General features: G+C 47.3%; 1 protein-coding gene across 6 annotated transcripts in view; it reads left to right on the top strand.

The window, feature by feature from the left end:
• Nucleotides 1-27035, top strand: part of MGAT5B (alpha-1,6-mannosylglycoprotein 6-beta-N-acetylglucosaminyltransferase B) — a 173900-nt gene that overhangs the window by 8820 nt on the left and 138045 nt on the right. For 5 of the 6 annotated variants that reach the window (XM_044983957.1, XM_044983956.1, XM_044983958.1 and 2 more), the window contains exon 2: nt 5160-5272. In XM_044983957.1, the coding sequence (XP_044839892.1) occupies nt 5203-5272 (70 nt within the window). In that variant the 5' untranslated portion in view covers nt 5160-5202. Of the gene's footprint in view, nt 1-3384; nt 3452-5159; nt 5273-27035 lie in introns of those variants that run through there. The other variant, XM_044983955.1, reaches the window with a different exon arrangement.

Here is a 27035-nt window from a genome sequence, read left to right as displayed (position 1 = left end):
CACTTCACAGTCTTTTAATGTAGTTATCCTGCAAACAACTCTCAGAGGTATGGGAGTGTGATTATCCCCATTATACAGATGGGAAACTGAGTCACAAAGGAGGCTAAGTGCCTTACTCAAGGCCATACAGGGAGTCTGTGGCAGATCTAAGAACTGAACACAGGTTGCCCAACTCCTAGGTTAGTGCTCCAGTCACTGGACTGCCCACCTTCTTGGACCATCCAGGCAAACAGGTGGGACAGGTAGCTCTGCTAGGATTTGGGAGTGGGTCAGCAAGGGGATGGTACCTCCCCGTTGGCTTGGTAGGGATTTTGTCTCCAATCTGATGGCAGGCAGGTTGGGGGGATAGCAAATGGGTAGAAGGGGCACGCCCGTGAGGTTGTGCTGTAGGCGGTTGCTTTTGGATAGCAGAGCTTGCCTCCTGGAAGGAGGATAGAAGAGAAGGGAGAGGTGCCTAACCACAGTTGGGCTGCATGTTGAAAAGGGGGTGGGAAAAATTCCCACATTGCTCTTCCTCATTCCGCTGCTGTGAGCCAATCCTGCCCTCAGTGAAGTCCAGGGCAAAACTCTGATTGACTTAACAGGTGCAACACTCATGGATGAAGCAGAGGTGGATCGGGGCACACCCTGAACTAGCAGGGAGGGGCTAAAGGAGAGCAGTTACTCTGTAGCAATTCACCAGCTGTGCCAGTTGTGTCAAACACTATACGCAGCTGTCATCTAGAGCTGTCGCTTTTGCTCCTGTTGAATGACACTCTGCTTAATAGAACAGCAGCGCCCAAGGCGTTGTGTTGGGCTCGGTGGCTGCCTTCAGCGGGGGACGGGGCCAGCTCCACTTTGAGAGGGGCTGTTCATTCACTTCCATAAATATGTTTGTTAAACACTAAGATGAAATTAGTGGAAGGGGCTCCCCCTCTGGGAGCAGGGAAATCTCATTTCTAGCAGTATCCTGGGAATAAGGCTTGAAGTAGGAGTAACAGCAATGAGTCATAGCACACTGGCCAAATCTGATTAAAATTAGGCCTGAGACTGGAACAGGAGGGGAAATGTATGTGGGGATTTGGGGATGGGGCCAGGTGACCAGTTTGGGGGCTTAGTCTTGCTAAGAGACTCGGGTATCTGGACAGTGTTCTCAGTACACTAGGGCCTGATTCTGCACTTACACTGGTGTTAATTGGGAGCAATTGAAATCAATAGGGTTATGCAGCTGTTAAACTAGTGTGAGACTTGAATCAGGCTTTTCTAAGAGATGTTTTTTCCTTGAGATTTTATATCACAGGAAAATAGATGTGATTGACTGTGGCTAAAGCACCTCAGGGGGTGTTTCCCCCCCAGTCATTTAGACAAAGTGGTGGCAAGGATTCTCCCTGGTTTAACTCATCGGTAATGGTGTTTGGTGGGAATATTTTGAAGCATCGGAACCGAAAGGCTAAAAACACCAGTGTGGTAGGACTGAGGTGGTGAGGGAAGCCCAACCTGCAGCACCCACTTATTTTCTAGGTCTAAGCCCTGCCCCCCAGCTTTGCTGATGCTCTTCACTCCCTGCTAGTGTAGGCCTTGAGCATCCCACAGATCAGCTAAAGGTGTCATGATCTGCAGCTTTTCTCCTATTCTAGCCCTACCTCCACCAATTTACCAGCGCACTTCAGTCCTCACCTGTGGCACACCCTGTTGTTTGAACTCTTCCCTTACAGATCCCGAGCCACCATTTCATGTTGTGACCATATGGTGAGACTTGCATATGCTCTTAGGCCTTGTCTTCACCGCAGCTTTAGCTCGAGGTCTGATTCAAGTGCTCTCTTAATCCGACTCCTGTCCGCACATGAGTCTCTAGCTCAAGTTAAGTGGTGCTTTAATCTCAAGCTACTGGGGGTGTGGGTTGACACTTGAGAGCTGTTGATGCTCACACTGCTAATGCAGTGGGGATGTAGCTAATGTGCTGCTAATCCAAACGTCTGTGTGGATGCTCTCACGTGAGCTAGACTAACTCAAGAGCAGCTGGCCGCTCTTATCCACACTTAAGTTAGCGCTGCAGTGTAGGCAAACCCTTGGAATCTAGACATGCCCCCCCCAGCTTTGTGTAGTAATGAGTCTGGTCTGCAGTCCATAGTGGTCACCTAAATCTATTGAGACCACATGTCAGCTGGCATTTGATCAGCTTATCTCCACTCAAGTCAATGGGCTGGATCCACACGGGTGCAAATCAGCATAGCATCAGTGAAGTTGCCAGGCACCAACTGGAGCTTTGGCCCATTGAAATCAAAGTGGTGCTCGGCTGAATTCATTAATCATCCTCCGGATAAGCTTAGTATGGTGAGGGAAAAGTCCCAAATCTGTGAGCGTACCCTGGGAATGGAGAAGAGTTGCTGATTGCTAGCACTCTGTAAACATAGCAGGAGGAGATAAAATAATGGAGAGGAGGATTTCTTTATAGAAACTTGTGTGAATGGCTCACTTCTAATGTGTCTGACTTCAAAATCAAGGGTACCTCAGTGAGTGATTCTACCCAGCAGTACCCGATGGAGCCAAAAGTTAATCACGAGTCAGCTATAGCGCCTCACCCCAGCCATCTCTACGCTTCTCTTTGGGGAACTAAAGAGGAGTGCTGTGAAAGCTTGTAAGTAGAAAAGCCATTTCTTTGCTCAGAACCTTAGGGGTATGTCTACATTAGCCACCGGATCGGCGGGCAGCGATCGATCCAGCGGGCATCGATTTATCGCATCTAGTTTAGATGCGATAAATCAACCCCTGAGCACTCTCCCATCGACTCCTGTACTCCAGCGCTGCGAGAGGCGCAGGCAGAGTGGACTGGGGAGTGGCAGCAGTTGACTCACCGCGCTGAAGACACCATGGTAAGTCGATCTAAGTACGTCAACTTCAGCTGCTATTATTCACGTAGCTGAAGTTGCATAACTTAGACCGATTCCCGCCCCCTCCAGTGTAGACCAGGGCTAAGAATGCATTGTTCCCTTGGAGGATTAATGATGCTGCTTAGCATTTTGCTGTCTGGTGACCCAGTGTGAGAGGCCTCTGGTGTTTCAGGACCATGGAAAGCTCATGGTTTCAAAGGATGCTGCAGCCTTTTCCTGCATGCGTTTCCAGATACCCAAATGATATATAGCACATCAGAATACAAATCCCCAGGGCCAGATTTTGCTCTATTATAATTGTGTGAATCTTCAATAACTCTATTTAAAAACTATGCTGCTATTCCAAACTGACAGTAAATAAACTGGGCAGAACTTGGCTCTCTCCTCCTGGACATAGTCCTAAAGCAGGGGATTGTAAATACTTCAGTCCCGGGGTAGAATTCTAGGTAGAATTGTCTCCAGAACCTTGTAAAATCAAAGCATCCTGAATTAAATTAATATGTGGTGACAGTCCACGTGATGAACAGCCAGCTTGGAATGTAGATGCTACATGGTCGTCAAAACTCTACGTTCAACAACAGGTAAAGTTAATGGACTAGTTTTGGAAACGGGCCTGGATGCAGCTCTCATTTACTGTGAAAGTCCACTGATTTCAATGGAGATAATTCTGACTTACACCCGTGTGAGGTTCAGTCAGGCCCCTGGTATCTTTTGGCCATTTTCCCAATACTAGGCGCCAGCACAAAGAACTGCAGTCCAAACTTCCATGGAGATGAGCGATTGAATGGAGAGCCTCCCCCCCCCCACTTTCCTCCCCATAAGAAAGGGAGAAAATCAGAACAAAATAAGAGACAGCCTACAAACTAAGGGTGAACCCCCCGAATCTCCTTCCTCCTAGGAGAAATCCCACCGAGCTAAATGCTGTTTCTCTCCCAAGTAACCGACTTAGGATTTGACCTGGTGCATCTTTTTAAGTACCTAAAATCTTGAGCTTCCTCCCCTTCCTCTGCAATCCATTTGAAATTGTGAAGTTTTTCCTTCTAATGAGATGCTAGAACGCATGGACCCTTTGAATTTTTTTCTTCAGCAATTGTTGGGGGGTGTTTCCTTCTTTCTTTCCCCCATGATCTAAATTGTTAATTAAATCGCTCCTTGCCAGATCATAATTATGAACATTAAAATGCATAAACAAGGCCTTGCATAATGATGAAGACATTATCAATAGAAAGGATTTGTACAGTGCTCATCAACACCTCTTAGCAGGGGTGCTGGATGGCTAAGGCATTGGGAATAGAACGTGAAGCCTTTCACCTCTAGTTTATTAGCTCAAATTGTATTGGCTGGACAGATTCCCCTAGGGAGGAGAGAGAAAGGAAATAACAGCGGACAACTATGCAAAATGGGACAAAGAGACAGCCAATGAAATTACAAGGCAATACATTTAAGAGTGATCATACATAACATATAATCATCCTGTGGAACTCACTGCTACAAGATATCACTGAGGCCACGCACTAGGATTCAATAGAGGATGGATAATAATGAGAGCATCCACAGGGTCATTAGAGGCAAAATATCTACAAGGGATATCAACCCTCATGCTTCAGGGCATAAGCCAACCACAGAGAGCTCTATCGTCAAAGAGATTTAAATGCCTCACTGCCATTTAGGTGCCTAGGTCCAAAATTTAGATCAACAGAACCCCCACTTGGCTACTAGCTAACCCAGTAGGCACCTATGTTCTGTTGGTGCTTTTGTTTCTGCCAGTAAAGTCCCCTAGGCACCAAAATTTCTGCTGGGTGGCATACACAAAGCCACCTAAGTCTTGACAGCAATGAGCTGCTCAGTGCCTAGTGCACCAATAAGCCTGGCCGGCTGCTGGACTAGATGGACCATTGGTCTGATCTGGCTTAGTATTTCCTATGTTACTAAAACAGATCAACACTGGTGAGTTGGCCAACCCTTTTTGAATGGCCAAGAGGACCAGGATTAAGAATCAATTGCTGAGGGTTAGAGGTCAGGTACATGGCACGATTGCCCATTCCACCTCTAAATGCTGCCCCCCTTTTTTCCCCCTCATACAGAATTTTCAGTAAGAAAAGTCAGTGCAAGTGAGCTCTTGAGGGGGTGTTGGGTGGAGGTGGTTTTGCTGAGAATCAGACCACAGGACATGTGGGCCTGTCAGTGAAGAGACCCATATCTTACTAGTAATTGGTGGGACAACCTGTTTAGCAGAAAAGCCATTACTGATTGTGTCTCACCTTATCTTTTCTTTTTCTCCTCCCTCAGGATATTTGTGCTGGGCATTGGATTTTTCACCCTGTGCTTCTTAATGACATCTTTGGGAGGCCAGTTTTCAGCCAAAAGACTGGGAGACTCTCCCTTCACCATCAGAACCGAAGGTAACTGGCATTTTAACTGTTTTGAAAACTATTTTAAAAGAGGAGAACTTGTGCTGGTTTTTGCTCCTTGTGACTAGTAGGGGAATAAATCCTTCTTCTGGGATAATGAGTCTAGGGAAGTGGTAGTGCACTAGTCAATGCCTGTCTGTTACTGCTTCCTGCTGGAGTATGACAGACCTACCCATGTCTAATAGCTCCCTCTACTAGCTCACTGGGTAGGGGCCTGTGTTTCTAGAGCCACAGATCTTGAACTGGTTGAAATGCTAAGTGTATGGGCTGGTTGACTATTTCCATTCAACTCTTTGTCATTACACGCTCCATAAACAAGGAGGACAGAGAGGGAGGAAATCAGATGGAGACTGACATTTTCACAAAGCCTTCTCGAGAACATTACAAAGTGTATGGAGGGGGATGTAAACCATGAAGCTCTAGCAGTGTTTGGTGCAACATTTTGATGGCACCTGGTGTATAGAGAACCTGGGTGATCTGAATGCAAGGGGCTAGATTCTCAGTTGATATATGCTGGTGTAGCTCCATTGACTGTGCCAGCTTATAGCACTGGAGGCTCTGGCTCAGGACTGTGTAAGGCTTTGTGGTTGTAGACAGGTTTGGTCTCCAGGGAGTGGAAGTGTGGCGAGTGACGTTTTTACCATTTTATTTTATTTTTTTGTCTCAAAAGGAGACACTATGATGGGAAACTAGGGGATCAACTGTGTGTGTGTTACCTTTTAATACCCATAAAAGTACTCTATCGAGGATGGAGAGGGAATAGGCAAAGGGTTCTGATTCTAATGGAGAAGCTCATTGGGAGAAATGTTGCACAAGGGCAGGTCCTAGGATTGAAGGGATGTAACCCATTCCCTTCTTTTCCTCACCCCTGTGTATTTCTGACACCTCCAACCTCTGGTTGCCTCCTGCCCTGATCCACCCTCCACCCCACTACCCAGGCCATGTAGGGATCCTGCTCATCTGTTTGTGGAGTGAGTTCTTGTTGCACCTCCTCACCTCCCATAATGGACTGAGGGGTCAGGAGATGCAGCACAGCAGAAATGTGGGAGGATGGAGAGAGAATTGGGTGCTGGATGGGACAGCTGATGGGGAGCTGAGGATGGTGCATGTTGTTAGTGCTGTGGCGTGTTGCTGGTGCTGCAGAGTTGTTAATGCTGCTATTCTTGGAGCTCCAGTGTTAGCTGCACCAGCAGAGTGCACAGCACACTCTGATTCGGCAGACCTCGGTGCTGTTCAGAAAGAAAGACCACAGTCTCGGATCGGTGACGAAGGTTCTCAGCCAGGTTTATTGTCAACAAAGCACGTTACTAGCGCCCTGTCGAGTAGCTCACAGGGACACTAACACATGTGTGCCTGGTACAAGAGAAGGGCTCAGTCAGCAAACAGGATGCTGTCCCCTCAGCCAATGTATGCCCCTCCCATGACTTCTCCTTTTATCCATTGATACAAATAAGTGACATATTATGCTCCATGTTGTTTATCATCACCCTGGTATGAAGAGATACCTATCTCATAGAACTGGAAGGGACCCCTAAAGGTCATCGAGTCCAGCCCCCTGCCTTCACTAGCAGGACCAAGTACACCTCTACCTCGATATAACGCTGTCCTCGGGAGCCAAAAAATCTTAACACGTTATAGGTGAAACTGTGTTATATTGAACTTGCTTTGATCCACCGGAGTGCGCAGCCCCGCACCCCTAATGCGCTGCTTTACCACGTTATATCTGAATTTGTGTTATATTGAGGTAGAGGTGTACTGATTTTGCCCCATATCCCTAAGTGGCCCCCTCAAGGATTGAACTCAAAACCCTGGGTTTAGCAGGCCAATGCTCAAACCACTGTACCTGCTAGTTCAGATGAAACCTCCTCATCCATTATCCTGTCATCCCATCCTTATCTTATAAGGGGTTGGTGTGTTCCTGTATAATCTCATGGGAATCTGTGTATGTGATTATTTAAGAACTCCGGGTGTTTTTGTTTCATCCCCTCTGGTTAGATGCGCTTACTTGGTTAGCCAATACCCAGTGGGATGAATGTGTGGTGGGGGTACTATGTAGCCGTGCAGGCCAAAAGCTGCCACACTCCAGTAGCCTTGAACCACTAAAAACTATTGGTGACATCAGTGGGGGTTTGCTACTGTAAAGAGTGTAGCAGTAGCTTCAGACAAGAGGACAGGTGGGCAGACAGTGCTAGCCGATATGATACGTGTCGTCATCCCCGTGAAAGGGCCAATCGGCATTTCCTAAGTAGAAATATCCTGCCCTCATGACCACTGATCAACTAATGGGAGTTTGTTCTGACAGTGTGCGCAGGGTTGCCAGGTGTCTGGTTTTTTACCAGAATGCCCGGTCGAAAAGAGACCCTGGTGCTGTGCAGACCGGGCCGTTAAAAGCCCGGTTGGTGGCACAGCGGTGGCCCACGGCTAAGGCAGGCTCCCTGCCTGTGCTGGCTCCGTGCTGCCTCTGGAAGTGGCTGCCAGGTCCCTGCAGCTCGTAGGTGCTGGGGCGGCCAGGGAGGATCCACGCGCTGCCCCCGCCCCCAGCACCAGCTCTGCAGCTCTCATTGGCGGGGCAGGGGTGTTTGGTTTTGTGTGATTAGAAAGCTGGCAAACCTATCCATGTGTTTGTATTTGAGTGTTGTCATGCAGTACTACTTGCTGAATGGAGTTTCTGCTGGACCTTTCTGAAGTCCATCACAGAGAATGCTCCAGCTTGCTCATGCCATTGAATTTAGCTCTGGATAAAAAACAGCTGCTTGTTTGTTTTTGTTCCAATTTACCTCTGGACAGTTAAGTACTTTGGATACAAATGAAATAGCAGGGAAAGGAGAACTTTTCAAGAGAGGTGACCCAATCCAGAGCCTGGGATAGCCAACGTACATTTGGTCAGGCCAGAAGACAGTCCCGGAGCAAAGGAAAGACACCCCCCTCACACACACTCATGCTCTCTCCCAGCTGTGGTGATAAACACATCACCCCCTGATTAATTGAGTGAGGGGGCCTCGGACTAAAATCCCCCATTTCAGCCAGAAGTCTAAGTGATGAGGGATAGAGGGAGAGGTAGCAGAACCTGGACTAAATGCAGCCTGGGGCCTACCTCGCTTGCAGAAGCCCCTGAGGCAGAAAGTCAGTGTGGGGAGAAGTGGGACTTGGCCATGGCCTCTCCTCTGCACAACCCTGGACTGGGGAGTGGGCGTGGCTAGGGTATCCCTGTACTAATCAAAGTGCACCTTCTCCCCCTCAAAAAATCAGGGCTTCTGGGCCAGATCCCCAGCTGGTGTAAATCAGAGTCATGCTCTCAAAGTCAATGATCTACAGCTGAGAAGCTGGTCCCCTGGTGAAATCTAAATCTGCCTCCGTACAGCAGAAAACAGTGCAGGAGGGAGGGAGGCAGCAGTACCACAGACTGCACTCCCCTGCCTTGAGCTCCCCACTAGGTCGTCTGTGGATTAGCAGGTGCAGGGAAGCATCAGTTACATCGTCTTACACCATCTGGGCTGAATTTGGCCCATTGCCCCTGCTGTGCTGAGATTCACCGTGTCTTTTCCCTCTAAGCATTTCCAGCATTTGAATCATCACGTGCTGAAGCCAAGCAAGGAAGAAAACACAAATAATATCCCTTTCCCTTTGTCTGCGGTGTAAAATGACACAACAACGCTTCCTCCCTGGGAGAGCTGATTAAAGTGGCGTTCTGCATGCCAGCCCAGCTATGGGTGAGAAGAGTCTCCCCTGGGGATGAAGTTGCTAAGGTGAGATGAATTAAATCTCCTCCAGAGCTCCTTGTACTCCCTTCAGGATTAAATCCGCCTCTTGGGTCAATTGAAGAGGTAGTCCTGTCAGTTGCATTTGTATGGAGGGGCTAGGGAGATGGCTTCCAAAACTCTGCCGGTGCCGGTAAACTGCTTAGTTGGCTTCAAAAGAGATTAACATGTAATGCTGCCTTTGGCGCTTCTCTTGGTTTTCTCCCTGGCAGATAGAGTACAAAGGAGTTTTTGTTTCTCCCCACCCCCTTCATAATTGTTCCCATCATGAACTCCGTTAAGTCTGTTCTCCCAGGGATTAGTGTTTACTTGGCTGGTGGTAGCCTGAGCAATAGAACGCTGGGAGATCAACGCCTTCCCCTTCTGACTTGCACGTTTCACTGAAGTCAAGTTGTCTCCCTTTAGAGACAGACCCACGTTTCCCGCAGGTGGGTGTGAGCATGTCGTGTGGTCACTAGCCATGTAGTGGCCTTTGTAACAATAACCGCTGGAGTCAGAGTACATTGACTTTCGTCACGTGACGGCAGCTGCTGCGTGACTGATTTTTTTCCCCCCAGCAAGACTTCTCTTCCAAGCACCTTAATCCATTCGGGATGCAACTTCCAGGCAAAGTAGCAAAAGGTGTTATATTTAAACACAGGCAAGTTCTAACAGGGTCCCTCATTCAACAGACTGGCAGCCTCAGCCATTCCAGCTTTGTCTGATCGTCAGCTGCTAGACTCTTGGGTCAGCTCCTTAGTCACAATAAGGCTTCTTTGTGCCACTCTAACAGCTAACCTGAGGGTCTGTTTACATGGAGGAAAAAGGTGTGGTCTTAATATGGGTTAAAATCACAGTGAAGATATGGCAGCACAGGTTAGCAGCTAGAATGCAATCCCCGGTTCCCCTATAGGCTTGAACCAAGCTGCTAACCCAAGTTAAAAGCAGAGTTGCTGTGTCTTCACAGCTATTTTAACCCGAGTTAGCTAACGGTGTCAGCTAAGGAAAGTTAAGAACACGCCTTCTTTTGCAGTGTGGACACACCCTAAGTTGCTAGCTGAGGATTCTTCTCTGCAGTCCTGGAGTATCCAGCCCCTGGAGGCTGCTGCAGGTGTTTGTAAATTAAAGCAACCTTCAAACTCTGAACTGACTCCCCGCAGCCCTGGGGTTGGAGAAGTGCAGAGGTGAAGTGTCCCCCGTCCTACAACCAGCACAGCTGAAAACAAGTCGGTTCATCAGTAAAGGAAATTCAACCCTGGGCAGCTGGCCATGTACCACTTAAGTCTCCCATAGCTCCTCGAGTGGCTGTAATTGGCTTAGTGACTGTAAAGATCTGATCACTGCTTCATCTTCAAGATGAGAGAAACTCAAGTCCACCCCTTTCTTCCTTCCCTTTCTACAATACACCTTAACCCATGGAGTTTGTTCTCTGGGCCAAATTCTATTCTTGGTTACATCAGTGTAGAATCATAGGGCCTTCCTAGACTTGAGTGAAATGACCTCCAATTTATACCATTAAACCTGGGAGAAGAATTTGGTATAATAAATTCAACCGGCCCACTGCCGGACCATTTCCTAGGAGCCCATGGCACAGCCCTTCTCTGGAGTGGGTCATTTCAAAGATTCTAGCAGATGAAGTGAGGGAAAATGTGCAGTCATGAGCCTTGATCCTCCTCTTGCTAGCTCCATTTTTGCACTGGTGTTAACTCTCTGGACTTCAGTAGAGTTAATCCTGAGTTACACTTGTGCTGGATGTCACAGAGTCACCGGGGCGATGCTCTGGAACGGCTCTGTACGACGCCAATCAGGACTCTGGGGGAGCCTCCTCTCTCTGAGCACACTGTCGCCAGGGCAAGAAGCTTACACTGCTTTGGCCTTCCTGGGTCTGACCTCGGAGCATTCAGCATCCCCTTCCACACCATGCACTTCCCGCAGTGAGTCCACCCGGGCGGGGCTCCTGGGAAAGCCAGAGGGTCCTGCACCCCAGCTCCGCAGTCAGCAGTGACTCTCAGCCAGCGTTGTAAAACAGAAGGTTTATTAGTCAACAGGTACACAGCGTAGAGCAGAGCTTGCTAGCACAGAAACCAGCGACTTTCAGCAAAGTCTGTCCTGGGAGGGACCCCAGGCCAGATGCCCTGAACTCCCCCCTCTCCAAGTCCCAGAGAGGAGACTGCCCTGGACCCTGCTGCCTGGCCTCCACAACACCCCTTGCCCGTCCTCTGGTCTTTGTCCTGCTTCCTGGCAAAGTATCACCTGGTCGCCTCCCCCTCCTGGGTCTCAGGTTAGGAAGGGCATCAGCCATACCTTACGAGCAGGCAGCTGGGCAGCCTCACCTGCTCCGAGGGCTTCAGCAAAAGTCACACACCCAATTCCCACTATGTAGGCATTGGTGCAGCAGACAGGGAAACTGAGGTACACACAGTATTAGTATAGGACAGTAAGATTCACATGCAACATAACAAGGTGAAAAACTTCACTTCATCACACTGGGTCAGCATCAAACCCTGGGGCTTAAGTGGTGAATCTTCCATGGGCTCTTTGTATAGGGACAAACTTCACCCACAATCTGTTGGATGGCTTGTATTGTACCGGTCCAGTTTTCTTGTAGCTGCAGGTAGGAAGAGATGAAGATTTGCTCCCCTGTCCTGTATCTGGGAGAAGCAGTGAATGTTGACTCTGATGGAAATAGTCAATCGTTATCCACTTAGTGGTCTTAGTTCTGTAGCTCTGTCTAGGACAGTTACCACCTAATTAAAAAGCTCAGTAAAGAATTCAACATAAAGTTTTTCTTCACTGGTTGAGACTTGCCTTTGGTTTTCTCCATCGGTTGTAGAGCTCCTGGAGGAACTGCAGGTCAGAAATGAGAGTCCCTGCTGGCTCAAATTAACAGTATCTTTTCCTGCAGCTTTCAGGTGGGTGATAGTGGAGAAAGAACTACTTGAAAGGAACTCAAAGACCCAGGGCCAAATGTTTCTTTTTCATAGATTCTAGGACTGGAAGGGCCCTCGAGAGGTCATCGAGTCCAGTTCCCTGCCCTCATGGCAGGACCAAATACTGTCTAGACCATCCCTGATGGACATTTATCTAACCTACTCTTAAATATCTCCAGAGATGGAGATTTCACAACCTCCCTAGGCAATTTATTCCAGTGTTTAACCACCCTGACACTCAGGAACTTTTTCCCTAATGTCCAACCTAAACCTCCCTTGCTGCAGTTTAAGCCCATTGCTTCTTGTTCTATCCTTAGAGGCTAAGATGAACAAGTTTTCTCCCTCCTCCTTATGACACCCTTTTAGATGCTTGAAAACTGCTACCATGTCCCCTCTCAGTCTTCTCTTTTCCAAACTAAACAAACCCAATTCTTTCAGCCTGCCTTCATAGGTCATGTTCTCAAGACCTTTAATCATTCTTGTTACTCTTCTCTGGACCCTCTCCAATTTCTCCACATCTTTCTTGAAATGCGGTGTCCAGAACTAGACACAATACTCCAGTTGAGGCCTAACCAGCGCAGAGTAGAGCGGAAGAATAACTTCTCATGTCTTGCTCACAACACACTTGTTAATGCATCCCAGAATCATGTTTGGTTTTTTTTTTGCAACAGCATCACACTGTTGACTCATATTTAGCTTGTTGTCCATTGTAACCCCTAGATCCCTTTCTGCCATACTCCTTCCTAGACAGTCTCTTCCCATTCTGTATGTGTGAAACTGATTATTCCTTCCTAAGTGGAGCACTTTGCATTTGTCTTTATTAAACTTCATCCTGTTTACCTCAGACCATTTCTCCAATTTGTCCAGATCATTTTGAATTATGACCCTCTCCTCCAAAGCAGTTGCAATACCTCCCAGTTTGGTATCATCTGCAAACTTAATAAACGTACTTTCTATGCCAATATCTAAGTCGTTGATGAAGATATTGAACAGCAGTGTAAACTCACTGAAGTCAATAGGCTTACTTTGGCTTTATGTCATGTAATTTGAAGCAGAATTAAGCCCCCACCCTCTGTTGACTTCTTTCCAGTGTATTGATTGTGGACGTGGTTGTCTCCCTATTTTTCTTGTTTGAGAGGCTCTAGCTGTTGCAATGTGTACAGAATTTCATAAACAAAAGCTTTTCCAGGGTATGAATAAATCTCTTTGGTGAGGGCCTGACCGTCAGAAGTGGCCTCTGATTTTTGTACTCGGGACTTGTCAGGCACAAGTAATTCAGGGATGCATTTCATAGGGCTCAGATATTTTCTTCTATTCATGTTCCTGTACTGTGCCCATCACTATGGTACCTGACGCCTAAATATCTAATGAGGTGACTGAGCCTGGAGATAAGGGAGCTGGGCACAGTGCTGCTATGCCAACACCAATGGCTGTTTGCCCCTGCAAAACTCCAAGTGGGCACAAAACACAGTAACTCAACGGGAGGCTGACCCTTTCGAAAACTGGGACTTGATTCTGAAGCTGTTTTTGCTGGCTTTGCAACAGGGTAATTCTGCTGAGCTTGGAGTTACCCGTGATTTCCACCAATGCCTGTAGGGCCCGAATCAGGTCCTGTGGTATATGACTTCTGCAGTTCATTTAGAGAGAGGGCCTGTATGCTGCATGAGGAGTGATGGATTATTAAGAGCATATTTAATGTAAAGAGGGTTGACAATAACAGAAATGGATACATGTCTTATTACAGTTTTATCAAGCCTCAACAGATATTCAATTAACATGCATTACAGATCCCAATGAAATACCACTAGTTGCAACACTTGCTGCAAGCGCAGAATGATTATCTGAAGCCAAGTGCAAAGAAGTGCGTTAATGTCACTGGCCTTGTAAGCGGCACCCCAGCAATTTGCACCTTCACAGAACCATAGAAATGTAGGGCTTAAAAGGACCTCAAGAAGTCATCGAGTCCAGTCCCCCTGTGCTGAGTAAACCTCAGGACCAAGAAATCTAGACCATCCCTGACAAGTGTTTTTGTCCAATCTGTTCTCAAAAACCTCCAATGATGGGGATTCCACAACCTCCCTTGGAAGTCTATGAATTGCTTAGCTACCCTTATTGTACGAGTTTTTCCTAATAGCCAACCTAAATCTCCCTTGCTGCAGATTAAGCCCATTACTACTACTTCATATCCACTGAAGGTAGGACAGCAATTGAGCTCCGTCCTCTTGATAACATCCCTTAACATATTTGAAGACTTTTATCTGCTCCCCTTTGTCTCTTCTCAGTGACCCATTACTCTTTAACAGCAATAACTACTCCTCGAGTATGGTCTGTCAATCCTTTGGGTACCCACCTGATAGTAATTTTGAGAGAAGTGAAATTGAGTTTTTTGGCTTGCCAGCTGCTCACCTGGAAGGCTTTTGAACTCATTAGGAGCCTTCCAGGTAGGCTGCTAGGGAGCCATCATTTCGATTTTCCCCTGATGGAAAAGTCATTCCCACATGCAATTCCTGACTAGCTGTATTAATTACTCCCGGCCCTTGTATAGTGCAGTTCCTGTCCTTCTAACCACATTGGATTGATGTATTAACTCATCTAAGCCCTGAGTAAAAGGCTCAAGCACATGTTGTACCAGGCCCCTAGCGTCTGATCTGGAGAAGTGCTGAGTGCCACTAATTCACATGGACTTAAATGGGGTTTTTTGCCTGTGTGAGGAGTTCAGAGTAAGGTACCTGGTGCTTTTCTTCTCCACGTTTGTTCATTAAAGTTCCTGATTTAATGGTCCCTTCAGAGATGCTCATTATTGATTTATAACTATTGTATTTAATTGAGCAGCATCGCCACCTCCAAATACACTGGGGTCTGTGTTGCTTTATAAATAAAATGACAGTTGTGTGTGTTCAGGTTTGCCCATTACGTATCTTATACATGTCTGTTCAATAACAAGGGCTTGATCCTACAGTCCTTAATCACATGAGTAATCCTTATTCACATAGTCGTTCTCTTGGGCCCCATCCTGCAGACACATATGCATGTACAGAATCCTTACTTTGTGTTCAATGAGTAAATGTATTGATGTGCTTAGGTGTTTGCAGTATTAGGACCACTGTAATTACCCATGTCAGTAAGGGGTGCAGGATCAGACCTCATGCTGGTTTTAAGTAAATTATTAGGATGAAATCCTGGCCCCACTGAAGTATTAGAGAAATCCTATTGACATTAGTGAGGTCAGGATTTAACCCCAGGATTTAATTAAAATACAATACTTGCCATAGAAATATAGGCTGAGATTTTTAAAAGCCTCCCACGTAGGGTAAGCAGATAGCAACTGTGGAAAAACGGGATGGGGGTGGGAGGTAATAGGCGCCTGTATAAGAAAAAGTCCCCAAAAACGGGACTGTCCCTATAAAAACGGGACATCTGGTCTCCCTACTTCTAAGAGATTTGCACATCCAATTCTAGCTGGGTATCTATTTCCTCAAAGCAACCATGAAAATCGCAGCCTTAAGTTAAATCATGGAGCATTATAGTAGGGCTTGGAACTGGACACTTCCCGCTCATAAAGATTGCCATCCCAGTCACACACTGCCATCCGGTGCGAGCTGAGAGTCTGTGTGGGAGCTGCTGAAGGCAGAGGGGGGTACAAAGGGTGAAATGAAGTAGCTGGAGGAAGTGTCAGAAAATGCTTCAGACCCACCTCAAAGCCTCCTCGGCTTCAGAGCCATCTGAACAGCAAATCAAACTTTAAACGAAGAGAGAAATGAGGAAGAAGAATGGAAGCGGAAAAATAGACTGTTGCCGTCCTCCAGTTAATTCTGTTGACTTTATAATGTCATCTTCTAGGCGGTTCTCGCTAAGAACCATGAGCTTGTTCCATGTGCCAATAATCAGTCTTCAGAGGGATTCTACTCTTGATGATCTGAAGCAGCAGCAACTTCATTGCTTTTTTCTAAAAACACCTTTTGAAATGCAAGTTATTTTCTCCTAGTCCTCAGCTGTGGAATAAACACTGGGAGCTTCCTTTGTTTTGAAATGGTCACTGAGAGAATTGGTTCTGCAAACAAAAATCAGGATTAAAAAAAGAAAACAATCAAAATTTTGCATATAGATGACACTTTGGGAACGATCCTAGACATGAGAGTCTTAATTTTTTCCCCTTGTAACTTAAAATGTGTGAGGTTTTGGTTTTTGTCCCTCCCACCCCCTGAGTCTATTTTTGTCTTTTGTTGTTCTACCATTGGGAAAAGCTGTCTCGGGCAGAGTTTTTGACTTAAAACAAAAAATATCATTTAATGAGCTGAGATAATTGCAAGAGCTCAAACTGTTGTTGATCAGGGTAGTCATTAGACTTCCATCTGCCTTCTCTGGCATCAGGACTTTGCCCTTTGCAGGTGCTGTCTCTAGTTTTCAGTTGCAATGCATAATTAGCTGGTGGAACTCGCCGCTACAGGATGTTATCAGAGTTAAATAGTAAGTTTTAAAAAATGATTAGATATGTATCAGAATATCATCTTTGTGACAGGATCCCTGGGGTGCAACCTGGAACTGGGGTACAGCTGAGCCCTCTGTCCCACCAGCCTGGGCTCCCTCTCATCCTGTGATGCTGTGACAAGCAGCAAACCTCTGGCAGGTACTGCACTTACACAGACATCCACAGGCAGGGACACACCCAACCGAGTTACATGGGTAAATGCTTCTCCCAGCGACTCATGAGCTAACAATAGAGAGGTGCCAGCCAATTACCCCCACCTCCCCAGCTTTGCACCCCTGGCCTATACCGTCTTGTGCTGGTCAGAAGCCTGACCAGGAAAAGTTTATTATCCAGTCCGCCCCTCTCTCAACGTGGAGAGGACATGCACCAGCCTTTGTACCCGAGCTGAGATTTCCCAAGCCCATCAGCCTAACTACACTGTTTTAAATAAAGTATAAAACAGATTTATTAACTACAGAAAGACAGATTTTAAGTGATTATAAGTGGTAGGCATAAAAGAGCAGAGAAAGTTCCCAAAGAAAATAAAAGAAAAACACACAATCTAAATCTTAAACCTTATTATGTTTGGCAGTATTTAGATCAGCAATTTTCTCACCCCACTGGATGTTACAGTTCAGAATATACAGACTTCTTCCCTGAAGCCTGGAGCAGTCTCCTCAGATGAAACCTTTGTTTTCTCAGCATTCTAGATGCTGCCAGCATAGATGGGAGAGGAGAAAAGGAAGAATTGCAGCATGTCTTGGCCTATTTTATACCCTTCATCCATGTGCCTGGAAAACACTTGCCCAGACATGTCCTGGTGGCCTTTGCTGAGTCATAGTGATCGAGTAAACCCCAGTGTCTCGACTTGAGCAAGTGTCATTGAATTGTAAATCCCTTGATTACAAATCCCCTGCTGATGTAACGGTCGTGGAGCACCCTCCTGGATGGGGGTCCTTTGTATGCCACTAGCAAACCTACAGCATATTTCAGTAAAATCTCCTAATGTTATACACACTAATGATACACGTATTTGGACAGAACAGCAGGTTTCAGCATATCGTGACCTTTCATATGATACTTTACATGGCTCGCTTTGTATGAAATATCACAACCAGCTATGAATGATGAATAAGGGGGGTTACAGGGTGCCATTCTGAGGTATGGTGTGTCACAACCTGCAGTTGCTCTAGCTAGGTTATAATTGAACAGGCTTTTGATCCTCATACATCAGGGCACAAACTAATGACCATCAACTGAGATCTCCCTAGAGTTTAGTAGAGTACTTCCCCCCCCACATTGCACGTGGCTGTATGTCACTGCCTGAAGCAATAAGCATTGGCCTGTGCCAGAGACACACTGTTGCAATAGATGGATCGTAGGTAAGGCTAAGATTTAGTCATGGGTATTTTTAATAAAAATCATGGGCAGATCACAGACAATAAACAAAAATGTATGTCTTTGACCTGTCCATGACCTGTACTATCAATACCCCTGACTAGTCTTAGCTGGGGGGTGGGCACTGCTCTGGGGGGCCCCTGGTAGAGTCGCTGCTGGGGGGTGCTTCTGGGAGAGTCGCTGCTGGGCGGGCCCCTGGGGCCACTGCTGGGGGGAGTGCTGCTGGGGGAGGCTCTGAGGGGGGGGCACTTCTCTGGGGCTGCCCCCCCCACCGCTGCTGCTGTTCTGGCCACCTCCGGGACTGCTGCTGGGGGCTGCCGAGCTGTGGCTGCTCCCACCACCCCCAGGGCCGCTGCTCAGGTGGTCCCTGGGGCCGCTCGAGCAGCAGCCAGTGTGACTGTCCCCGGGGCAGCTCAAGCAATGGCCGGTGTGGCTGGCTGTGGGGCTGCCTGAATGGCTGGCTGCAGAGCCGCTCCAGTAGCGGCCAGTGTGACTGTTCCCCGGGGTGGCCCTGTGTTCGGTCACACTGGTCGCTACAGAAGTCACGTGACTTTCCGCAACCTCCGGAGCCCATGACCTCTGTGACAGACATGGAGCCATAATCATAAGTCTGTTCTAATATGGTAGTTTTAGGGCATAGGCCTGGAAGGGACCTCCTGGATCAACTCCAAGCCTCTGTTATTGCTGGTAACTCTGTCATATAATCCCATCCATAAATTTGATCAAGCTCCATCTTAAAATTAGTTAGGTTGTATGCTCCTGTTCTAATCATATAGATGGAATAAATGGGCCTAAAGAATCAAAGGTGTTAATGTGTCTGGGTTGCTGTCCAACTTTAAACACTTTTATACAAAGTTTGGACTACAGAGACCTCAGCCTGCTTAATACCATGGCAAACACATACTAGGAACTTCATGTCAAAGGGTAGAAATTTTTTAATAGAAATACACAAAAAGAGAAGAGTTAAAACACAGCAAAAACTATTAAAACCAAACTTGAGTGAGTATGCAAACAAACTTAATCCAAACCTATCAGTCTCTTTCTTATTAAAGAGGGTGAATATTGGTTAATATCTCTTATTCTGTCAAACAGCCTTTCTTGTTGGAGAAGAAAAGATTAGTTCTATTTAAGTTTGAGTTGAGAATGACAGACACTTTCCTGATTTTGACAAAACAGACACAGAAGGGAGAGAAGAAAGAGGATAGTAAAGATGGGGGAAATACGTCTTGATGTTTCGAGGATACTGGGCAGCTTGTCAGTCACAGATGGATGCTTGGGGCTGGCAGGTTGGTCACTAGAGCTGTGCTCTGGACCCTGGCTCACCTCCCCAGTCAGGGACATCATCTGGTTGGTCAGGTCAGGTCTCTTTGCTTCACTGGTCCTTCTCAGCCAAGCAGAGCTGGCTGGGCCATCTCATCTTGTTGTTGTGCTGGGGCCGTGCAGTACAGTTGATTTCAGGACAAGGTGAAAAGCAGAGAGGGAGAGGACAAGAGGAAGATAACGGGGAATGGAAGGAGACATACAAGGGAGGGGAAGTCAGAACAGGATCTCACATATATCAGGCTGGGGTCCTTGTGTGGCAATGATGGCAAGGTCTGGGTGTCCCAGTAAAAATCCTTCTGCTGCAGCCATGATGGTGGCAGAAGTTCACCCTTTCCTCCCCTCAAGTCTTTCTTCAAGGGCCCCAAAAAAGGTGAGGTGGAGTGGTCCGTCCTCTCATTTTGCCCACCAATTAGGCCTAATTTCAGAAGCACCAATTCTGCTCCATTGATTTCCAGTCTTCCACTCCTCTTGTTTATCAGTCATAGTCTTAACATAGTCCTGGAGTGATACCAGTCGAACCTCTATTTAAATCTTTTTTGTCTCTCAAATTTTTTTGTTACACAATTTTTTATGACGGTAATCATGACCCTTCGTGAACCTTCACCCACCTTCCACCAGTTAGGCTCACAATTAAAGTAGGCCTGCTCAATTATTACAGACCCTCCACTGCTGTGGGTAGGCTGCTCCAGAACGTCACTCTTCTGATGACTTAAAAACCTTCTAATTTCCAGCCTGCACTTATTCATGGCCAGGTCATACCCATTTGTTCTTGTGCCAAAATTGTCCGTAACTTAAATGCTCTTCTCTCTGTCCCCCACTGTTGGCCCTCCTGATGTATTTATAGAGAGCAATGCATCCACTTTCATGTCTCTTTCTTATGGCCCCATTCAGGACAGCATCTTTATTCAGAAAAGCTCTTTCACAAATGCTGAAGTCAGTGGGATTTAAGCACGTGCTTGAAGTTAATCATCGGCTTAAGTGTTTTCCTGAACTGGGGCCTCGAGCAGCAGCTTCCAAGCTGTGGTCCTTGGAGCACTTCTTGAGTGGCAGGGGGGAAGGTGGGGTGGTGTCCTGCTGAGAGCCAGCCTGTCATATGGTGTTGGCTCCTTCTCCTTGTGTCCAGCTGCTAAATTTCCTTAATGAAACTGCCTTCCATTTTCAAAAGTGTTCACTGGCTAGGGGTAACTCAATATTTCGGTGCCCAGCTTGAGCCACCCAATGCCTGATTTTCTGAAGTGCTGAGCACCCACGATTCCAAATCACTTCAGTTTGTGACTGCAAATATTTCCATCAATGGGCTGCAGCCAATGTTGTGCATGCCCAGGTATCTGAAAATTAGTGCCTGGATGTCTCCAACTGGGACTCCAGAAAACCAGAGGCACCAGACCTCAGGGGGTATCTTTGGAAATGTAGGCCTCTGAGGGTGAGATTTTTCAAAAGCTCTTGGCGTCGGCCAAACGCTGCCCTCATTGAAGCCAAATGTAAAACTCTCAGTGACTTCAGTGGGTGCGGAATTAGGCTATCACTGAATGCTTTTGAAAATCGCATCCTGAAAATTCGAGAGCCATTTTTAAAAAAATGCCCAGAACCCACAACAGGAGAGAGGATTTCAAAAGAGCTCTGCTCCCCTTTTGGCCAGGCTTTCAGAACAGCTCAACACCCAGTGCTGCCCATGAAGAAGAATGACAGCTGGTGGGTGCAGGACTCTATAGAAAATATGTAGGGCCAGATTTTCTAAAATCACTTTCCCGTGGAAGCAATTACTGTCGTTGTCTCAGAAGTTGAGACGGTGGATCGGAAAGGAGATGATCTGCATGATGGCAAATGGAGGGCTGGTATCCGGGAGACATGGTTCCCAGCAGGCAAATGTTTGAGTAATCTGCAATTTATCTCCAAGGTGCTTGCTCCCTTGACTATATAAGAACCTCCCTGAAGACCACAGCTTGGTCTTTGTCAATGGGAATGTGATGAGTTGCTGGATCTGCCAGTTGAGTCTTTAGGTTTGGCACAGTCGTTGCTGTCTGTGGAGCAAACATGCTATTCATCAGAAATCGGATACACAAAAGGGATCCCCAAGGGACTGTCTTCAGATCGCTTCTCTCTTATTGAGACAGCTGTCTAAATTCACAGCATGGGGCTATGTCTGGGGATGTCAGTATATTACAGGCTATTCAAACACAGTGTCCCTTTCCAGGCATCAGGAGGGGGAGGGATGCCACCTAAGCTTATAGTGAAATGCTCCGGTATGTTGTGTCCTCAGTGGTTATTTAAGATTAGGGGTGTTAGCACTGATGTCCTGGCCAAATTCCAACACAGGAAATTAGTCTGTATCTCTGAAATTCCCCATGCAGTTAGAATTTGGATACAGTATCCTTTCCACTTGCTGTCTTAATCTATTGTGTAGTTTTGCTGGGCACTGTTTAACGGTTGACATACTGCAGAACTAGTTGTGCTTTTGCGGCCGGTGAAGTGACTTCTACATAATAGATATCGTTTTTACAGCCAGTTGATAAAGTGCTTTAAGATCCATTAGGATGAGAGGCTAACTATAAATATAAGATCCGCATTAAGGATTATTAGCTCTTTTCAGCACACACCTATTATAATTACTGCACAGCCATCAGAGTGGAGAGGTAATTAACCCTTTCATGCCTACAGCTGGGCTTCCTAACGCGCAAAGCATGAGCGTTGACGGCTCTCCTGAGCCACAGGGCATGAAGGGGTTACATTTCTTTGAAGTTCAGTGAGATGAAAATTTGCCCATTCCACTCTGCGATGTGAGTCCCCCTCCGAGAGACCTCTTGCCTATAACCTCCATCAGCCATGTGCAGCACTGTCTCTGAAATATATAAAAGAAGCTCCGAAGGGAGTTTGGCTCATTTCAGTGCTGGGTTGCGGCCAAGAGACAGAGTCACAGATTGCTGACACAGAAGGGCATCGGTTGGCTGGTAAAAGACTAATTTTTCTCTGCCTCTGACCTCGCTGACTTAGATGGAAAGCTTCTTTATTTTCATTCCTTCCCCCTAGTCACATCTGGGAGCCTGGAACGTCAGCCCAGCTTGTCCAATTTTGAAACCAGATGGAATCTGTCTTCTTGGAGCTCAGAGAGCCCACCGAGGCTGGTCCCTGAGGCTTTCCTTTCAGACCACAGGGCTCCTTCTGACAGGTTGCTTGCCTCTGACTGATGGCTGCGCTGGCGCTCCTGGGACGTGGCACTGGGGTTTCTATTTGAGGACCCCTTAGGACACAGGGCTGGATAGCAAAAGCCATTTAGTGGATCTGTTCTCTTTGTGAGCTCAGGACTGGTTATAATGGCCCTGCAGGTGGAAGCCTTCTAGCCACAGAACTGGGCAGCCAGCTTCCCTGTCCCTGCCTCAACATGCCACTGAAGGGACCAGTGCTAGAGATGCGACAGGAGTTCACTCTCCATCACCAAGTAAATCTTTGGCCTCTCTATGGAGACTGCCCCGGAGGAAGCCATGTTCAGTGATGTCCAGTTCCCAGTCAGATACCACCAGCCTGACTTCACAGTGTGCGGAGCGACTGCTGTTTGGGGCTGGCTTCCACCTTGTACCCTAATGGCAAAGGGCTCCTTTCTCTGCTCCCGTGTTCCTTTCTCTGATCATATGAGCTCTTTCATTTCCCCCCTCCCCAGCAGATCCTAAACCCTGTAGTTGTTAGCTCTCAGCTGCTAAAATTTACAGTAGGTTTGTCGCTGCTGCCGCCAGCCCCTACAGCTGCTCTTTCCACTCCCGTGGAAGCCGATGTCAGTGCGGCAGAAACAGGCTCCAAGTAGTCGTGGCTCAAACTCTTGTGAATTTCAGTGACCCGTGTCTTTCTCAACACCACTTAGAGTGCAAGATCCTACCCTTACTGCTTGGGGACCAGGCTGCTGGGCTGCACCAGCCACCCCATGCTTGTTAAAGCCATCCCACTGGCTGGCACCAGGCGAGATGGCTCAAGGCAGTTGGGGGAGGTAAAGGAGGCGCTGGGTGCTGATGTGGATCCTTTAAGAGGGAGAAGCGTGTTCTCTTGAATGACTGCGCAATGTCAAGGTCCTTGGGGTGGGTGGTCGGTGTGTCTGGGAGGGTCTGACCACACCCCTTGCCTGGCAGCCCAAGCCCCACCAGGCTGTTACACAACGTAACGTTTGTGGGTCAGGCAGGGTCTGTCTGTCTTTGTACCGCACCTAGCACCAGGGGGCCCTGATTTTGATTGAAGCCTCTGGGTGTGACCATAATACTCTTGCTCCTTTGCATTGTAGCTGCTATTCAGGGCCCTTGCAGGACAGTTTCCCGTTTGGAGCTGAATCAGTGACCCGGAGCCAGCTATTTTCATAGTGTTAAGACAGCAAAGAATCCTGTGGCACCTTATAGACTAACAGTTGTTTTGCAGCATGAGCTTTCGTGGGTGAATACCCACTTCTTCGGATGCAAGTAGTGGAAATTTCCAGGGGTAGGTATATATATGCAAGCAAGAAGCAAGCTAGAGATAACTTAAGAGTTTACTTATAAAACGTACACAAGCCTCGTTCTCTGACGTAGGACTGGTAGCAGCCAGGAACCTGCCCTAGAGAAGAAGCTCTTGTCACTGCCTCTCTCTAGAGGCGTCTGCATGATCTCACAGCAAAGCTGATCTTTCACACCCAGCAGCTGTGCTGCAGCTCACAGCCTCCCTGTGTTTTTTACTGAGGAACTCTTCATCTGAGGCTCCATGACCTTCCCGTTAACCCTCCCTCTCTTCCCTGCTCTGGAGCCTTTTCAGCACAAAGGATCTTGGCAGTTTTCAGTGCATGGCTGTGTTGGCCAAGGTAGAGTGAATTAACCCACTCGGTCTCTCAAACAACTTCCCGGCTGCAGTTATGTGGCATCTTAACTCTTCCTAGGGCCAGTTTTGCGGTAGGTGAGTTAATCAGGGACACCTAATGGCAACCCATCACAGTACAGTAACTCCTCACTTACCATCCTCCCACTTAACGTTGTTTCGAAGTTACGTTGCTGCTCCATTAGGGAACATACTCGTTTAAAGTTGTGCAATGCTCCCTTATAATGTCATTTGGCTGACTTTACAAGGGCACATTGCCCAAGTTCCTCTTCTCCCCCTCATCCCCCTCCCGCCCTCCCTCCCTCCCAGTGCTTCCCCCACCGCCAAACAGCTGTTTGGCGGCACTTAGGACTTTCTGGGAGGGAGGGAGGGAGCAGGGAAGCTGCCCCCGCCCCAGCAGGCAGGGCCACCTGGACCGCAGGGGCTATAGGGGCTGTAGGGCTTGGGCTAAGGTGGCCCCAGGGCCCTGGCCTGCAGCTCTAAAGCCCCTTTCGGAATGCGGCCCTGCGAGCACAGGCTGGAGGACTCAGGAGGAGCAGAGGCAGCCGGCAGCCGGAGAGAAGCGGCGCTTTCCCCTTCCCCTTTGAACATAACTACATCATTAAGTGAGGAGTTACTGTACAGAAAATAATGCCTCTAGAGTAACCCCCTGCTTTCAAAGGCGTGGCTCAGAGTTTGCATAGATGTAAATGAATTCAGGATCTGGACAGTTAGGATAAATGAGAGTCCTTATGGAATACATACAGGGACAACTGCCTTTCCATTGACACGTGCCCTGGCCTTCAGCGTCTAATTACGTAAGAGGAGCTTGCATCCTGTTCATCCATAGACTCCAAGGTTCAGCATCCCTAAAGAATTAGAAAATCATATCTAGAAGGGAAGGAAAGAGAATGGAAATTAAAAGCTTATTTCCTTCTCTTACCAGCATTTCCCCACCTCTCTTGAATACACGCAGGAAAAGTCAGCAGAGGTTGATCGTAGGCTTTGGTGCATAGTGGTGCAATCACATTGCTCAGAAGGTGAGAGGGAGAAAGCGCCAGGGCCGATGTCTGACAGAGGGCCAGACACAGTTACAATTCCATTCTGGGAAAACTTCTGGGGCTTTGAAATCAGGTTTCATTCCGCACTGGAACAAAAACAAGAAAACCTTTTGAGGGTTTTCATGGAACACAATTGTGTCGAAATGCCTTGGGGGCATTTGGAACATGACATTTTGATCCAAATGCCCCCAAGAAACCGTCCCCTGGACAGCTCTGGTGCAATGTATATATTTTCACAAAACCTTTCGGTTTAGAGAACGGCCTCTTTCCACCAAAAAATGTTTGGTCTCCCAGTTTTCAATTGCGCTAGACTGACATATTGGGACCCAGAAGAGCTGTGAAAGGGTTAATGATAGACAAAAGGCCTGCATATTTGTGCACTGCAACTTCCCTTGTATTCTCTAGCAGAAATTATGTCCTTTCGTCTCTTTAAAGTCTAATACCGCTACCATTTCTCTGCTGTACTAGCCATCTGCCCCTGCAGCTACACTCAGCAGCACTGTCATTGCTTTTCCACTGCTTGGATTCTCACCTGCTTAAAACTAAATTTCTTCCAACAAATGAACATATAAATAGAGAGAGAGAGAGAGAGCATGTGTCTAGGGCTGTGCAATAAAGCTATATACCTCTGCATTTGTGCTTCTATTTCTCTTGGGATGTTCATACCTCAGGAAGCCATAAATGGAGTAGAAATAACAGGAGATCTCATCGCCTCAATATGGGTCAAATCCTGAAAGGTGCTCAGGATTTTGCTAGGCATTTCCAGCACTCAGGAATTACAGCACTATGAAACGATTGGCGCTCATGTTATTCCAACCCCATTAAGGCTCCCTGAAGTCGCAACAACAAATGATGACCAACCACAAACAGAAATACTGACTCCACGTCCTCCCGTTAAAGACATGCTAATCTCCATCTCCACACACGCTTCTCTCCCCCATAAGGTCCCCAGCCCCCCTCCCCACCACGTTGCATGAGCACAGATCCTATTGCCAGGACTTTGCTCTGTGTGGTTTAACACCTGGGTTGTTTTTCTTTAATGAAACTTGCAGAAAGATAAGGAGGCACCAGAGGTCAAAGGCTGACAAAGCAGTGCAGCTCAATGTCCCTTTAAATTAAGTGTGCAGCTGGGGGCCTTCAGTGAAAGGGTCACTGACCTGTCTGAGCTTTCCTATGGTCTGGTCAAGATAGTATAATAAATAACTGCCCTTAAATAAAGGGGTTGCCCTTTGTCATGCACTAGGGCAACATGTGCTATTGCGTGGATGGGCCCAGAAAATGATAACGATAACTAGATAAATGGCATTTTGCTCAGCTGGGTCAGTTTGTGGCAACTTGTCCTGATACCACACTTGCCTGGTGGGAGATTGGGCCAGCTGTGTTATTTCTCCTCCCCTTGCTAGAACAAATGAATAGCCCTATTACAGCGGCAGCCAGCTAGTGCTGGGAGGGTAGAACAGCTAGGTCACAGAGCCCCATGTTGTGAAAACCTGCTCCGAGCATCCAGCTCTCTCTGCACTCGCCCTTACACTGTAGCTACCACTGGCGTAGCCATGAAAGTGGCTTTTCTTCTCATACTAACTCCTCTAGTGTAGACAAGGCCAAACTTTCTTGTCTGAAAAAATAATAGCAAGGGCCATGCAGTATGAAAGGGGCAATAAATACCAAGGTCCTGAGAGATGCAGGTGAGAGGCCCCTTAGAAATACCTGAGATCTACCAAGAGTGTGAAAGCAGGATGGCATCTTACTCCCTCGGTTTAAGCCAGAATGTGCTGCTATGTCGACAGCAGCTTCTTATGAAAGGACAATTGGAATGGAGTGTACCTCGGAAACAGTGGTCTGCACCGGAGGATAGTGTTTGCCAGCTGCTATTCAGGACTGATTGAGTTAAAAGACGGATTAGAGCCAACGCGGTGCTGCTTCAATATGCCTTCCCTTGGGGGAATCTGCGTTGCCCCCTGACGATGGGGTGGACTCCATGCTGTCTGAGGATGTGTCTAACTCCATTATGATGCTAAGGACCAAACCAGCCCT

Source organism: Mauremys mutica, chromosome 12, assembly GCF_020497125.1.
Source record: "Mauremys mutica isolate MM-2020 ecotype Southern chromosome 12, ASM2049712v1, whole genome shotgun sequence".
Classification (NCBI taxonomy): domain Eukaryota; kingdom Metazoa; phylum Chordata; order Testudines; family Geoemydidae; genus Mauremys; species Mauremys mutica.
Note: the sequence above shows the minus strand (reverse complement) of the source record. Positions and strands in the feature narration are given on the sequence as shown.